The sequence below is a fragment of the Corvus hawaiiensis genome, chromosome 12 (assembly GCF_020740725.1).
Source record: "Corvus hawaiiensis isolate bCorHaw1 chromosome 12, bCorHaw1.pri.cur, whole genome shotgun sequence".
Taxonomy (NCBI): domain Eukaryota; kingdom Metazoa; phylum Chordata; class Aves; order Passeriformes; family Corvidae; genus Corvus; species Corvus hawaiiensis.
Genome location: NC_063224.1, coordinates 13077711 through 13093092, shown reverse-complemented (window position 1 = coordinate 13093092; position 15382 = coordinate 13077711). Strand labels below are relative to the sequence as shown.

General features: G+C 42.9%; 1 protein-coding gene across 2 annotated transcripts in view; it reads right to left on the bottom strand.

Annotated features, from left to right (window-relative positions):
- Nucleotides 1–15382, bottom strand: part of ZNF423 (zinc finger protein 423) — a 230245-nt gene that overhangs the window by 185964 nt on the left and 28899 nt on the right. For both annotated transcript variants that reach the window (XM_048316784.1, XM_048316785.1), the window contains exon 2: nucleotides 1746–1805. In XM_048316784.1, coding sequence (XP_048172741.1) covers nucleotides 1746–1805 — 60 coding nt within the window. The remainder of the gene's footprint in view (nucleotides 1–1745; nucleotides 1806–15382) is intronic.

Here is a 15382-nt window from a genome sequence, read left to right as displayed (position 1 = left end):
GAATATAGCTGTGGAGCCACACCACACAAGAGCCAGTGACTTCACGCAGCCACACCACCACAAACTTGGGCTTTTTAAGCTTTTTCTGTGTAGTTCCTCAATCACATTCTAGCCTGCAACTTGTGTCCCATGTACTGCATCCTGTCTTGACAGGATATGGTATTACATCTTTATACACATACAAGATTGACATCTGTAGCTGCTAAATGTATTAAGAAAAAAATCCCCGAATTAACGCACATTTTCCTTAAGCTGCCATAAATCATGCATACAATACATTCTATCCCACATCCGACATCTTGAATGAGAGCTATAATTGTGGGAGTAAATGAAGAAAAATGGAGACTCTACTAATTTGGTAAAAGCCTTCCACGGTCTGTCTTTTACTTAAGGCATAGTCACCAACACCAACAGAAATCCCAAATTAACTCTGCTGTGCACAGAAATTTTTTTTTTGGTCATTGTTTTGAACCTTAACCTATTTTGAATTTAATACACTTCAAGACTCGTGATAGATAACACCGGTAACTCCACTCCACTGCTGTTTGAGATGAAGGTCAAGCAAGAGAGCTGGCGAGCGCTCTTTTCATGCACCGTTAGCTCCAGGCACAAAGGGGCCTTTGACATCACAGCTGGGGGTTTGCAGCAGCAGCAGCAGCAATATTTGCTATCAAAGACTAGTGAAAACACAAACCCCTCCAAACAGCCAGAGTGCCCAGAGAAGATGCACCCAGTGCAACTGAGAGCACAGTGGGCACAAAGTGAAAGGCCACGAAGTGCCATGCAAAGGCAGTTTGTGCCTTCGAGACCAGACAGATGCTCACTTCAGTAAGAAAGTGCCTCCTGGGAGCCAGTTTCCCTGTGACTCTTACAGACCCATCTAACCGGGAATGCAACATCATTGTTGGTTTTCACATTACTGCTCAGTTTCTGAGCTGTTTTCATGTCATTGGTGAGCTTTTAAGAGAATACCATTGCACAGTCCAACATGCAGAGAGCACAGAAATAGACTTACTGGCTTCAAAATCAAAATTATTCTAAGCATTTCATAAATGTTAAAAACAGGCAGCAAAATATCTTTACACGGGGCACAGTGACTGAGATGTGGCTAGTTACTTTAAACACAATCTAATCTGACATTTATCCTCATGCTTGTATTACCAATACATATTACACAGACAAACTTGATTTATCCTGTTCAGTTTCTTGGGCCTCTCCTTATTCAAATTATTGACCTAACACAGATGAACAAGCCTCAGACACATGTTTATTACTGTCAAGCAGACCAAAAGCTCGTTCAAATTTTAAATCTTTCTACCATGGCGATGTACCACTTTTATTCTCCAGCCCTGACAGTACTTTCCAATTTCCTCTGAGAGGAGAAATACACACATTCCAGTTGAGACCAATGCTTAAAATTCCTATTAAAGCAACTTTTATGTAATTAGATTGGAATGAATGTGTAACAGTGCCCATTGCAGAAAACTTCAAAGTGGTTATACTGGAGAAATCACAACCCGTTTCAGTGTGCCCACAAGAAGAAAGAATGGCTCTCTGGAGGATAAGAGTATATTAGTCTCTGTGTGTAATAGATTTTATTGACCATATGGAACTGATATAAAAATTGTGTTGCAGTGGGTAGTCTTGGATTTGAGACAGGAATGTGACATACAAAATACAGTTCCTGTAAAAAGCCTGGCAGCTTTCTGGCAGTTTTTGCAATCAGAAAAACCTAAAATATTTACCTGATTGAGTCACTGACGAGTCCCAGGTCAAAGCAAAATCTGAAGATTCACCCTCTTCAACTGAAAAAGAATAAAAATAAGTTGTGATTTCTAAAACAAACCAACTGGAAAGCAAAGTCATCAGAAAACTAGGTCCAGCATGACATTATGTATTAAAACAGACTTCTTCACTGCTGAAAAAGAACTTACTGCTTTCTATAAAATAATTCAGAAGATAGAAATTTACTAAAGAGATTTTTTTCTACTTTTTAACCTAAATATGGGATTTGTGTTTGCAGTTTATTCCTCAACAGGTAGCAGTAAGTTCATGTGAAATTTTAATAGATGTTTAAACACCACTACCTGGTAAATGTTCACATTTGAAATTCTGTACATTTACAACTTGCATGTGCAAAATTGCCATTGTAAATATAGAGGTTGTTTTTGAAATGAATGTTTCAACAGATCATAGTAAAGAACTGTCCTGTGAAGGGAAAATTGCCTGGCTTATGTCATCCTAACATACTAACATATCAGCCATATTCAGAACCCAGTAATATCTTCACAGTTTTTCAGAATTAAAAAATACTATTTTGATATAGAACCACGTTCTGTGATATGGCAGTCACAAATAACTGCTTTTAAGGTTTGTTGTTGCTGTGAAAGCTGTCAGAGCCAGATGCTCAGCACTTGCAAGTGATGTAGCTAAAACCTTCTACCTGTTAAGAATTATAAAAACCACTTGATTCTTACATTCTTAAAAATAACTAAGAGAACAGCCAACAACAAGCTGGGTAAAAAAGTGCCTGATCCTGTTGCTACTGAAATCAGTGGTAGTTACACTAATATCAGAATGGGCATTTGAAAGTGATAACTGCAGAAACTCTTCTTCTGAATTGCAAAAATTTATCATCATCACCTGCCCACTCTGTCACCCTGACACCAAACAAATCTAAATTATAAGTCTTTTTTTTCTGATTAAAATTATTTAGTCCATGCACTGAACAATCTCTCACCCTTTCACCCATGTTATCCTGGATTCAAATGCACATTCTGTAGAATTCTGCAACTGGAATCCAAACCATATTGCAAGGCCACAAGCACAACCTCTGTTGACCAGCCCTGTACGCTCAGGCCAACCTGCTCCAGTGAACACTGACATTTGCATCACAAGAGTCTTGATTTTATGCTTTCATCGCAGTTTTTCCCCCCATCCACTGTGGAATTCTGGCATCAAGTTGATGTTAGTGATAGCATCATATGGCATTAGGAACAGAGAATATAATTTACATAGGCAGTGCCTTGAAAAATGTAACTTTGTGTTCAAACCATAAACAAATTTGTGTTCCATAGAGGGGAACCACTCTGGTTTTCTTAAATGTGCGTGTTTAGTAACGGAGAAGCATGAAATTCAGCCGTTTCTTTGGAGAAATTATACTTGAGACTTGGTTAGACTTTTTTCAGAGTCTATGTTAGCATAAAGGCCGTGTCACATAATATTAAATTCGAGAATGACAGAGAAAAAACAAGAGGCAAAGCTAGAAGCTTATTGAAGCCATTATTGGTCCTATTCCCTGATGGTGGCAGAGGCGGCTTGGCTGGTGTGTGCTCCCTCCTGAGGGCTCACCTACCATTTTGTGCTCTGTAAGCCACCATCTTGTTCCCATTTTGACCCATCTCATAACAGAAAAACTCTGGACGCAGTTATCCAAAATACCATTTCAGTCTTACACAAGTGCGTGTCTCATTTTAACATCAAAATCTATATACACCTGGGAAGGTTTTTGCTCCAAAACTAAATAAGCCAAGTTGGAAATTCATGTACCTGACTCAAAACAGACAAGGGGAATGTTTTAATTTTATTTTATCCTTGACTGCTTTTTGGTTGTTTTGCTTGGAGAGTTTTTTATATTACTACTTTTATGCTGAGGTTTTTATTTTTTCTTTACATTATGTCTTGGAAAGATTTAAAAAACCCAGTCTGCTAAAAATACATAAAAGCGATAAATTTGGTTCTAGTCAAGGAGTAGTATATGGATCTGCACTGGTCACTGACAATTTTAGCAACACACTGACTTTCATGTTGGTCAAACACCAAAGACTGCTCCAGTCCTTGAGCTGCTCTAGGGCAGCTGGCTCCAGCACGTAACAAAACCATGGTTTTTGGAATCCCTTAAATGAGGGCAAAGGTTTGAATCAGCCTCTGTTGGCATTAATTTGCTTTGCTCCCTAATGACTGAAAAGGGGACAGAGAACTTACACGTGGAGACAACAGCACTGAAATTCACTTTATATTATTGCAGTCATGGTTTCAGGTTCTCCCCCTCTACTTGCACAGACCCACCACAGAGCTGACAGTGCTGCATATCCATGGAAAGAGGAGGCCAGTGGGATGGAGCCTCCTGAGCTTAGGCACAGACACATCGCCCTGCAGCTGCTGCTCACAACACTACCATCACCTTTCCCCTTACTTTTTCCTTTAACTCTTTTAAGCAAATATCGTCTTTCAGAGGCTAAACCATAAGAAAAAGTAACAGCCAAGTCTATTCCAAGAGGAATTGATTGCAGTATCAACTGACTCAAGCACTTAATCCTCACCTGCCCATCCACCCATCCAGCTAGAAAGGAGGCAGAGAGAAACAAGGAGCAAAGGCAGCCACATCCAGAAAAGACCAAAAGACTGTGTCTATACACCCAATAAGAAGCACCAAAGGTTTGATGGAAAATGGCATCCGTGAAGCGGAAGCAAGAAATAGGTGATCAGGCTTTGTCACAGACACCAAGTTTAATTGCAAGGAGGCACTAAACTCCATGTGCTTCTGCTCCCTCTCCATAATGGGCATAAAACCAAGAGCTGAGAGGTTCCTCTGTGGCTGCCCTAATCTTCTGGATATAAATGGTTATTTAAGGAGCCAGCATTTGAAGTGGTGTCACTGCTGGCTTTTCCTCAACCTCAGCAGTGAGCAGAAGCCATGGAAGTCAGAAGGAAATATAATGTTTTTATCCTCCTAAAGTCAACTTCAACAGCCAAGCATTCGCAGCTGAAATTTGCTCTCAGTAGCACGTCTTTGCCGGAGTCATAGGGAAGCAGGAGGAGGCTTCCCAGGCTGGTTGGAGATATGGGGACATGATGCTGTGCACAGAGGGCAGAGGAGTCCCACAGACCCCCATCTGGGGACAGGCCCCCCGGGGACTGCCTTAGGACTTGGTGAGCCCTCTCTGGCAGGGCATAGTGGACCCAGAACAGATTTGGCTGCTATGGCTGTGAAAGGATTTCCACGTCTCACTATTTGAGAACCAAGTCAAAAACACCCTTAGTCCATAATATTACCCAGAGATTCACTTAAGCTGAATTTTCAGTTTCTTAATATTTTTGCCATCATTCCTTGAAACCTAGGTTGGCTCAGGTGACCATGTGTATCAACACTCACTTTGTAGATGCTGTTACTTAACTTGTGGTAATGGGCAAAACAAAGCCAGGGAAGACGTACAAATCATTCAACACAATCGCTCTCAAAATACACAGCAGAGTAAGAATAATTCCCATTTCATTAGCAGGAAAATACATTTTCTGAGACATGCTAGACATAATTATCAAAGTCAAGGTCTAGACACTTCCATCTGTGCTAGTTAATCACTCTGAATGTGTGGACACCAAAGTCCACAAGGCTGATGTTCAGTATGGGCAGGAGCCACCCACATGCCTGAAACACTGCAGCTTGGGAAAACCACAGGAAAACAGCAGCATCATTCAAGACAGAGAACCATGATTTTCCAAAGCAACTAGAGATCTTGTATCAATTCTAACTACTTTTCAAGAATCCTGGCAGCAGGATAGTGAAGGCTCAGCATTTCCTGAAATTTTGGAGATATTTCATAGCAGGCATTGAAAATGAAGACACACAAAATCACTGATGTTAAGCTGTGGGCAGAATGTTCACACATGCACTTCACATGGTTTTCTGCTGAATTGTATTCTTCCCATTTTCTTTCAAAAACTCAGCTCATTTTCTGCCCAATTTACATGGTGTAAATGCCTGCACATTAAGCCATAGTTGGAACAAAGAAGTTGCTATGCAAGTACACTCTTACTCTGGTATCTATCTGCTCTCTCCATATGAATTATCAGCTTAAAATGTTTTGGAAATGCATAGTTTTACTTCTTCAGTAATAAAGAGACAGTACAGCAAGAGGACAAAAGTTTGGTCCCACTCTACTCCCTGTATCTTTGGCACAACACTCAAGGTGCAACACACTGAGCAACAGAGAGGGCACACATGAACTCTTCGTGCCAAAATCGCTATGGAGTTTGTTTTAAAAAATGGGCAAGAAAAAGTTTCCAAGTCCAGTACTACAGCTTGATATCAACACTCACAGCACTATATTTCTACTTTTAAAGCATTAACTTTTTTTTTCCTTCTCTTTTCTAAATGATCCATAGTATTTGCCAGCACACAGAGATAAAACACTGCAAACAGAGACTTTTTTAGCTGCATCCTTCAGGGTGATGATCCTGAGATAGTTATAGGAAACTCAGCAAAGCGTGTGCCTGCTACAACATCCGTGTCTTTGCTGAAATCTAGAGGCATCTATGAAGCTGATATCCTTCAGGAAGCCTAGGTTTGATTTAAAAATAGCCTTGGCCTGGCAGCGTAGAAATTCTTATTGTTAGTCAGCTCAAAAGATGGTTAAGTTTGTGGACTGCCCTCCTGAGGCCTGGTTCAGGGATGTCATTGCTGGAAGTGGAAGGATGCATCTGCCTCCCCTCCCTGTTCTGCCCCAGCACAGGAGGACTCCCTGTTGTCATGTCTGAAGAAGACCCCTGTTCTGCTCCAGCTGACTGTGGGGCCTGAATGCAAGAGCCAGAACAAGCACACGGCTGACATAGGGAAGAACTGTGGGCAGTGGCAACATCACAATACAGCACTCCTGTACATGCCAAATATTTGCATTTTGCCCGCTCGTCTCAGATGTTCTCCAAGGATGCTTATTTAATTGCCAGGTCATGAGTGCTGCAGGCTGAAAGATTTCAGTTCTTTGTGCTCAGAGAAACTTCTGAAAGGATTCAGCATCCATTCCCCTAAGAGTGAGAATATCTATTTATGGGGCTACCATTACCTGAACTCCATTCACAGTCACAGTGCTTATTTAACACTTTATCACTCCCAGGAAAGAAGTTAACCTTATCAAAGTAAGATGCTTCTGCACCAAATGTTGATTTCTAGATGCAATCAAGCTTTACAAGTGAGCAACAGCCCCTCAGTAATTGAGATGGCATGTGTATGCTCCCTTATCCTATTACACAGGCTTCAAGGACCACAAGGACCAGTTTAACACTTCCCATAATATAAAAACACCATAGTACGCTAACTAAAACATCAGGAACTGTGAGAGTGTGAGGAACTACTAAGAAATCTAATGGATTAGAAGCATGTCCCGCAGCTGATGGGGGGAACTTTCCTGAATCAGGGCTGTTACCAAGCACTGCATTCAGGATCACGGCTACTCCCTCACCTGCCAGCAACCTTAGAAAACACCAGGCACAAAATACCTTGAATGCACAAAATGCTGGTGCTACTTTTTAGTTGGAGGATTTTTTTAGGTTTTGTTGGTGACAGAACTCTCAGATAAGCCCAGGGAAATCTCACTGATGCCTGTGTATTAGCTGTAATGTGCGTGTCAAGACTCACAGCTTTCCCTCTAGAGAAATACTCCAGCACCAAGCCGCATTGTAAGCCAGTCACACATTAATCACATCTTTTCCTGCCCTAGCTATCGGTACTCGCACACAGGAGTGCCGTGATCTTCTCTAATCTTCAGGCTCCTTTGCCACTTTCAGACACAAAACTCTGAGCTGTTCTACCCAGCCTTTGCTCCATCCCTCCCATCATATGCAATTACATGCTCCCAAATCAGCATAGGACACAGAATAGCCCCATCCGATCACCATTCATCTGCCACGACTCATCCCACAGCACTGGCAGCCTGGGATTTGATACAGTCCTCTTAATCCTGCAAAATGCAGAGCAGCTTCCATTTCCACAAAGTCAAAGGGAGCTGAGGATGCTCAAAACTTTGTGGATCAGGGATTGCAAAGCAGTCACTTTCCAGCTGCTTGGCATGGCAGGAGCACAAAGGGTGTTAACAACCTTTACACTTAAATAGCCTGGTATTTTCCGTGTGCATCTAGAGCCCATCCTTGGAGAGGTGCGGACAGGCTCATGCCTCAAACTGAAAGAGGAGAACACCTCTGCTCCACGGAGCCTGCTACCCAGAGAGGCTTAGTCCTGCACAGCCCCGGGAACTGCCGCCACAACTAGCAGTGGTAAAGGTTTGGAAATGGCTACTCTGAGCAGAAGCCAGCCAACCCCTCCTGTTCAGATCACTTCTCAGTTTGCTGTAAGGCTTTCCCACTCTCCACCTTAGATGTTCCCTGATAAGATTCTCCATCATAACGGTAAGACAAGAGTCTGCAAAACAAAAATCTGCAGCAGGAGGGTAGTAGCAGCATGAGAAGCAGCCCCATTTGTTATTAAATGCAGCGGCGCTGCGGCAGAGCTGCAGCCGCTGCCCGGGAGCGCTGCAGGGCGCAGAGCCGGCCCCGAGCCAGGCATCGCCTCCTCCAGGAGCCAGGCTGCCCCTCTTTGTCAGCAGCTGGGGCTTTCTCTCGCCACTGTGCACAGAAAAACCTTCCCATTCAGCAGGAAAATAGGAAGTTTTGAGGGGCTTTGCCAGTCAGCTGAGAATAGATGCCTGTGAGCGTATCCCAATGTATTCACAGTACCTTGCAGCTAGAAAGGAAAGGGAGATCCCCCTGGTGCCTCATATCAACATTCTACCAACATTCAGGGGAGCAAAAAGGTGCCTGGCAGAAGCTTCTGGGTGTGCTTTATAGCAGCCACTTGAGCCAGTTTACTCCCCTTAGAAAATCAACTTCATCAGAGGATTCCTCTCAGGTCTCCCCATGTTTACAAGGCATTTTGCTTGTTTGTGTGATCATTTCCATTCAGCTTTAGTAACACTTGGCTCTGGTGGTTGGTGGGAAGGAGCACTGGGACACCAGGGCATCCCCAGAGAAGCAATGGTGTATTCCTTGCCCATGTCCTAATCCTGGGATCCCCCATGGGAGCCATGCATGGTCCTCAGCACAATTGCTCACAGCTCCAGGGCCACCTCCTTGTTCCCTCCCGAATGAGCAGCTGATCCAGCCATCGGTGGCCCTTAGCCAGCAAGGGTTTTTTCCACCTTAAATAGGGCCGTTATGTATTAGTCCTTTCATGAGCCAGCAGGCCAGGGAATAAGACAAGAGGGTTTACTGACATGGCTTATTTAGCGAGTTCAGAGCCTAAATTTGCACAAGTTCTCTAGCTGCTTTTCTCCAAAGTCAGTAATAGGGCTTGGCAGAGACTGTGGGTTTTGCTGGCAAAGTCAGCCTTTTTGTGTGAAGGAGGGAGGAGTGGGGAAACCCAGACTGCTGTGCTCACTAGGTCAAGGAAAAGGAAAAAAAAGAAAGAAAGAAAAAAAAAAAGAAAAAAAAAAAAGAAGAAGGATGAGACAAATGGGACAGAATTACAAAGGGAAACTGAAAAAAAGATCGTTAGGAACAGAAAAAGATGTGAAGGTGATTAAGAAGAACAAGACAAACAACAAAATAAGGTAGCACTAGCAGGTTTATGCAAAGGAGATCTAATTATGGGTGGCTAAATCCTCCAGGACATTAATATTCCATCGTAATGTGTCTAGTTTCCTCCTTTCCAGACATGGCAGGGAGGAAATGAGAATCACTTAGATACACTGTTTAATGAGCAAATGATGGACGATCACCAAATACAGCCTGCCTGATAAGTATCCATTAGCTTAAACTCGCACAGTAAATCTGTGTGCAGCTAACGGGCCTGCCTCTTCCAACGCTACAGCAAAACTTAATGGAACTGCAACCAGAGAAAGGGAGCCTTGTAAATAAAAATCTCATCTCGGTGAGACAAGAAAGACTGTAGGACATACATAATGGCTAATCACAGCCTTTCCCACAGACTGCATACCTGACTCACAAGTCAGGGTGTATTTATTCCCAGTGCTCATATTTAGTTTTTGTGTTTCTAATTCACATACTTCACTGGAGACAGATATTTTCCATCCAAATCTATTATGTAAATAAATACGAGGGTTAGGTGTAATAAAATGCAGTCAGTGTTTCAGGTTGCTGTCAAGATCAACATCTTAAACATAAAATACATTAAGCTTGTATTCTTAAAACTGAGCCTGCAGACACCCCATGATACGTTTGGGATCAATACTCTTACTGATGGTTCTTATAGTTTGTCATTGAATGTTAATCCCCAAAGGGCAGGGTGGATTTTTTTTTTCCTTTTAATTGCAATACATGGTATTTAATCTGTGAAACGTTCAGGAATTTAGAGCTTTCTTCTGCTTTTTCTGCCTGGAGTTTTCCTGGTTGTGAAACTGGTGGAGTGCACCCCACCCAGCTCAAGCAACCCACCCTGCTGATGGCCCATTCCTGCCTGGCACAGAGCTCCCACTGACATTCTGCACCCCCAGACCCACCACCCACCATAAGCTTCACTCAAAATTAATGGGAGCACCCAGAATCCCTGCCCTCACCTGCTCCACTTGGGCTGAGCCCCAGCCCACACCATACACAGGCAGGGGGCACAGAGCAGAGGTGGTGAGAGAGGTGGAGATACAGAAGGAGATAGGGTGCAGGGTGGCCAGGGGACAGCAAGCACCATCTGCCTGTGGGCACCCTCCTCTCTGCACTGTTATATGCATTTCTAAGGCAACTGTCACCATAGTGTTTGCACCTTCTTCAAAAATAGATCTACTATGAGTAAGCAGACACTTTAAAGCTCAAGTGAAACAAAACAGGTGAATCCAGCATTTTCCACATTGCTCGTAAAATCATCAATTTTACTTCAGCAACCAAGGGTTTAAATACTCTTGTTCCATTTGTAGTGGAATTGGATGACAGAAACACATACGTGCCAAAACTCTACCAAACTGAAGCAAGGAAGGTAGAGAAAGGAAAGACTAACACCTCTACAATTCGTGTCCAGGACTTCAAGTCCATGAGTCAAATTTGCAAGTTGTGAAGTGATCCCTTGATCTGCTAGAAATGCCAAAAGCAGGCTGAGCTTACCCAAAGACAAGATGATGGTGATGATGCAAGTAACAGACCAGAGGTGGCTCAGCAAGTGCAATGACCAAGGTGCTACTCAAATAATTGCAATATCTTACACCTTCCTCCAAACTTTGGGTTTAGAAGCTGTATTAGTGAAGGCCTCACTACCCCATATGCACTTCTGAGCACAGATACTGAATGAAGATACACAAATCTCAGGTACCACCTGTTACAATCCAGTTTAAACCCAGAAAAGCAAAGAAAGCTAAAGTCTCTGTGCATAAACTGGGACAAACTTAGAAGGATCAAAATATTCCCAGAAATGAGATTAAAACCAAACAAGATTAAATATTGATGCCAAAAAATTCGTGTATTTTATTTAATAGTAGAGAGGCAAAGAGAAGGGAAGAGAAAAGAAAGAAAGAAATAGAAAAAGAAGTGGGGTCGGGGGGGGGGGGGGGACAGGGAGGTGTGACAATGGTTAGGTAAGCACATCACCCATCTGAGGGTCCCAATGACGTCTCGTTGCTCCCCTTCATCTGGTCTGCGGGTGGTGAGGGTCACCTGTCGCTGCTGCAGCCACGCCACCACAGGCCAAAGAATGCAGAATTTCGTGGATTAATACATGCTTTGGGCCAGGTGGGAATGCCCACCTGTCTCCCTTGCAGGGGCTAGCCTGACACATTGTACCTTGCAACACTGAGGGTCTGTTGCATCATCTCTGGTGCAGGGTCTGGGGACCCCTTTGAGGGAGGATCCTTTGATGGGCCATGTCACCCGCTCCTGCTGTGGATAAGCTTCCCCCTCCCAGTGAGGAGCCCTCAGCTGGGCTCTGCACAGTTGGAGGATGGGCAGTCACTGCACCTCTGACCTGAGGCTTTTCCAAGATACCCAAAGTCTCTCCTCCCCCACTCTTTGGTTCCAGGGTCTGTTCGAGCCTGGCAGCTGATAGCCCTGGGCTGTGGTCCTCATCTTGGAGGTGTTAAGCCTGTGCTCAGTGAATGTCCCCAGCCCTGAGTTGTTACTTTATCTTATCTTCATCTTCGAGTGGTGTAAGGCCTCAGTCAGGGCCCCATTCAGGGTGTGTTGGTCTTCTCTGCAGCTTTTGGAATACAGTTTTAAAAGTCCTTCATGAAAATGTTTAAATCATAAACTATAATATTTCAGTCTCTGACAACACCCAAGACAATGTTTGCAAACACATGAGGCTGTGTGCTAGAAGACATCAGACCCAAGACTTGCAGCATGGCAGAGTTCAGCTGGAGGGATGGCACAGGCCAAAGGGATGCCTTGACTATTTCCTGAACATAACAAAAAGGCTACAATGAAATGAAATTTCAAAACCTAGTCAAAGCACCATGAAATTCAAATACTGGGCTTTGCACAGAGAATGCAAGGTCTCACCAAGTCAGATTTATTGCAAACTTTGCTTCTCTGGGGATGAAAAAAGAAAAGAAAAAAAAGGCAGAGGAAAGATGGGGAAGAGCACTATTTTTACATTAGGGCTATAAAGTTTCTCTATAGGCAGGACACCTAATAAATTTAGGTATGAAATTTAGGTATGCTGGCCCTGTATTCAGACACCTAATGGGAATGCTGAAAGGCTAACATCTAACACAGGCTAATGACACAAAGAAAGGGGAATGTTCTGAAAATAATCTATGTATATAGAAACAGGAACCAAACCAAGGAAGGATGAAAGTAGATAACTAGGATCTGCAGATGAGTAGTGGAGCCATAACTCCTTACACTAGCTCTTGCTCTGGTAAAGCACATAGAGATTTAGGTACACCAGCACGCTGAGTACACCCTGCCTCAAACTGCTCCCCATTGCTGCTAACAGGGATCACCCTTCCGCATTCTGCTTAGCCAAATCCATCCAACATTGTCCCACCTGCTGTGGGCAGACCAAGAGCCACATCCCTTCAGACGCTCCTGCCATGGATAGCAAGTAGCCTTTCCCTTCCCTTTGGCAAGGAGCTGATGTCAGCTCTCCAGCTCTTCTCATCATCACCATAACTCAAGTTCCACTTCACAGGTATTTTTCCACTATTGATTTCAACCAGACCCAATAGAGGCCAAGGCATCAGCTCCCATTTCACAGCATCTGAGCAGTTCCAGATGACAGGGAACCCCAACTTTCAGAGTTAGGTTTGAGGTAGAGAGTTTAATGCCAATAAAAAATTCACACTTGCAAATATGATAAAAAGAACAGAAAATTACTTAAATAGCAAGCAACTACCTTGAGGGACACCGATGAAATGGTAAAGCACGCAACCAACTCTAGTCTTAAACAAGTTTAGTCTCTTACTTCATAATTCTTCAAAGCTGGTTTTACTACATTATGCCTAAAGGCCTCATCCCAGCTGCAGTAAGCTCCAGCAGGAGCAGAGCTGCTGTACCAAACACTTTGTTTAGCATCACACTCCCCTCCACAAATACCCCATTCAGTACCCAGGACTATTAATCAAAGCTGAAAAGAAGTCTTTGACCAGATTTCCACACCTCAGCCTAAAAAAATACACCAATTTTTACTGCAAATCCTTCAAACTTGGAAGTTGTTTCACTGGTGAACTATGTTTGCAGCATAGGTAGCACAGAAAAAGAAAAAGAGAGAAGGCTTTTCCTGACCAGCCATTTTAATTAGAGCTATGAGGGCTTGAAAAATCCCATCTGGTGAGTAGAATCATTTCCCCCTTTTCCCCTCCTCAGAAAGGCCAAGTTTTGAGACGCCGAGCGCATCAGGCTGTCAGTGCTCGCACTCCGCTGCCGTCCCAGGCCAGCACTAGGGCTCAGGCCCTGGCCAGCCCAGGCAGCAAAGCGCTGCCCTGCCTGAGCGGGCGCGGGCTTTCACCAGGCGTCGGTAGGAGTTTGTTTCTCCAGCAGTCTCTCACTGTGGCTGTTTTGTGTATGCAAGCTTGTGTGTGTGTGTGCGCCTGTGTGTGTGGCAATACTCCCCAGGCTCGCTCATTTTAATGCTGCTTTCTCCCCAGATGAAAATATACATATTCTTATTAAGAAAAAAAATGTGCAAAGTATAAATTTGCATCTATGATCATTTCTGGTTCATAAACTGTATTTTAATAATAAAACAATATATTCTTCTGTACTGCCTCTTAAACAGTAACGGTAAAGTCTCTTATTTGTACGTGAGCTTAAATGTTTTGATGAAGGAACACGCAAATGGTATAAAATGTAAAGTGAAATAGAGACAAAAAGGGTAAATAAAAGCAGGAGTAAAGCTAATACATGGAGAATCCTGTCTCCTCCTTTTGATTCACGTGAGTGGATGTCCCACACTTCTACTGCAGAACTTTATTACACAGGTTGAGGGGAATTCTCCAGCTGAGATTCTTCTACCAGAAAGACAGGCTTTGCTGGCCGCATTAAGGTGAAAGAAATTACAATGAGGGAGAGAAAATTGTATGTATCACATATAGCCCTTTGTAGCATCAAATTTAATTTGCAGAAAAACCAACACAGCCACCATAACATGGAAACTAATATTTTTTATAACCCCTTAACAACCTGTCCTTAGTGCTAACATACCATAAAGAAATTTCAACATCTTGTTATAAGTGTAGTTTATTTTAAACAAGACTGAAAGGAAAACACAGTTCTTATTGAAAACTGACACACACACAAAGAAAGGGGGAAAGCTGGCTTTTAAAACTTTATCCCAAAGCATACTTTTTTCTTTTTTTTCCCCCCTATTAAATGTACAACCCTTCCACTGAAATGAAACATAGAAAGAGTTTCCAAATATTTTATAATTCTGAATGGATTTCCCTAGTGTAACAGTAATAATATTTTTACAGTTAAAAGATCCACTGATTTAATAAGTGTGATTTGTGTATTTAGAAAATTCATTAGAGCAGACATTCCCCAACATTTTTAGATTTATTTATTTATTTAGCCTAATTTGGGTACACTACTTCAAAAGAACGCTTAGAGCTTCCCAGTTCCTTAGTCACTCACTAATAACATCTAATAATTAATAAAGACATGTAAATTCTTAACTCCCAGAACTATTCCAAACTTACTATCTGTACGCTTCATGTCATGTCTCACTTATAGATATCTGCATTACTTTGTTTCATAAAATGCTGAAGGGACACGTACTTATCTTGCTCTCCACCAAGAGTGAATATTCAGGCATGATGCAACCAAGGCAAAACTAAACCTAAGCCTGAGCAAACATCTCCTCCAGGAGCCCACAGAATTTTCCAGCCAGCCAGGGAGGGGTTTAGCTGCTTTCACTGCATGGTTATGTCCCTTCTGCAAATGTCCCCTGCCCACATGCTTGTGTCAATGCATGTCTGCTCATGTCCACATGCTTGTGCTAATGCCACCACACAGAAATGCAAGGCAGGTGCCAGGTGAATACTTTGGACTAGTCTCATTAGTACTAATTTTTACAATTTTTGAGGAGCCAGGAGGGAATGAACCAGCCAAATGAGCATCTGTGTCATGAAAAGGGAAGGGCCATTTTAAGAGGAAATGCAATACTTCGGACAAT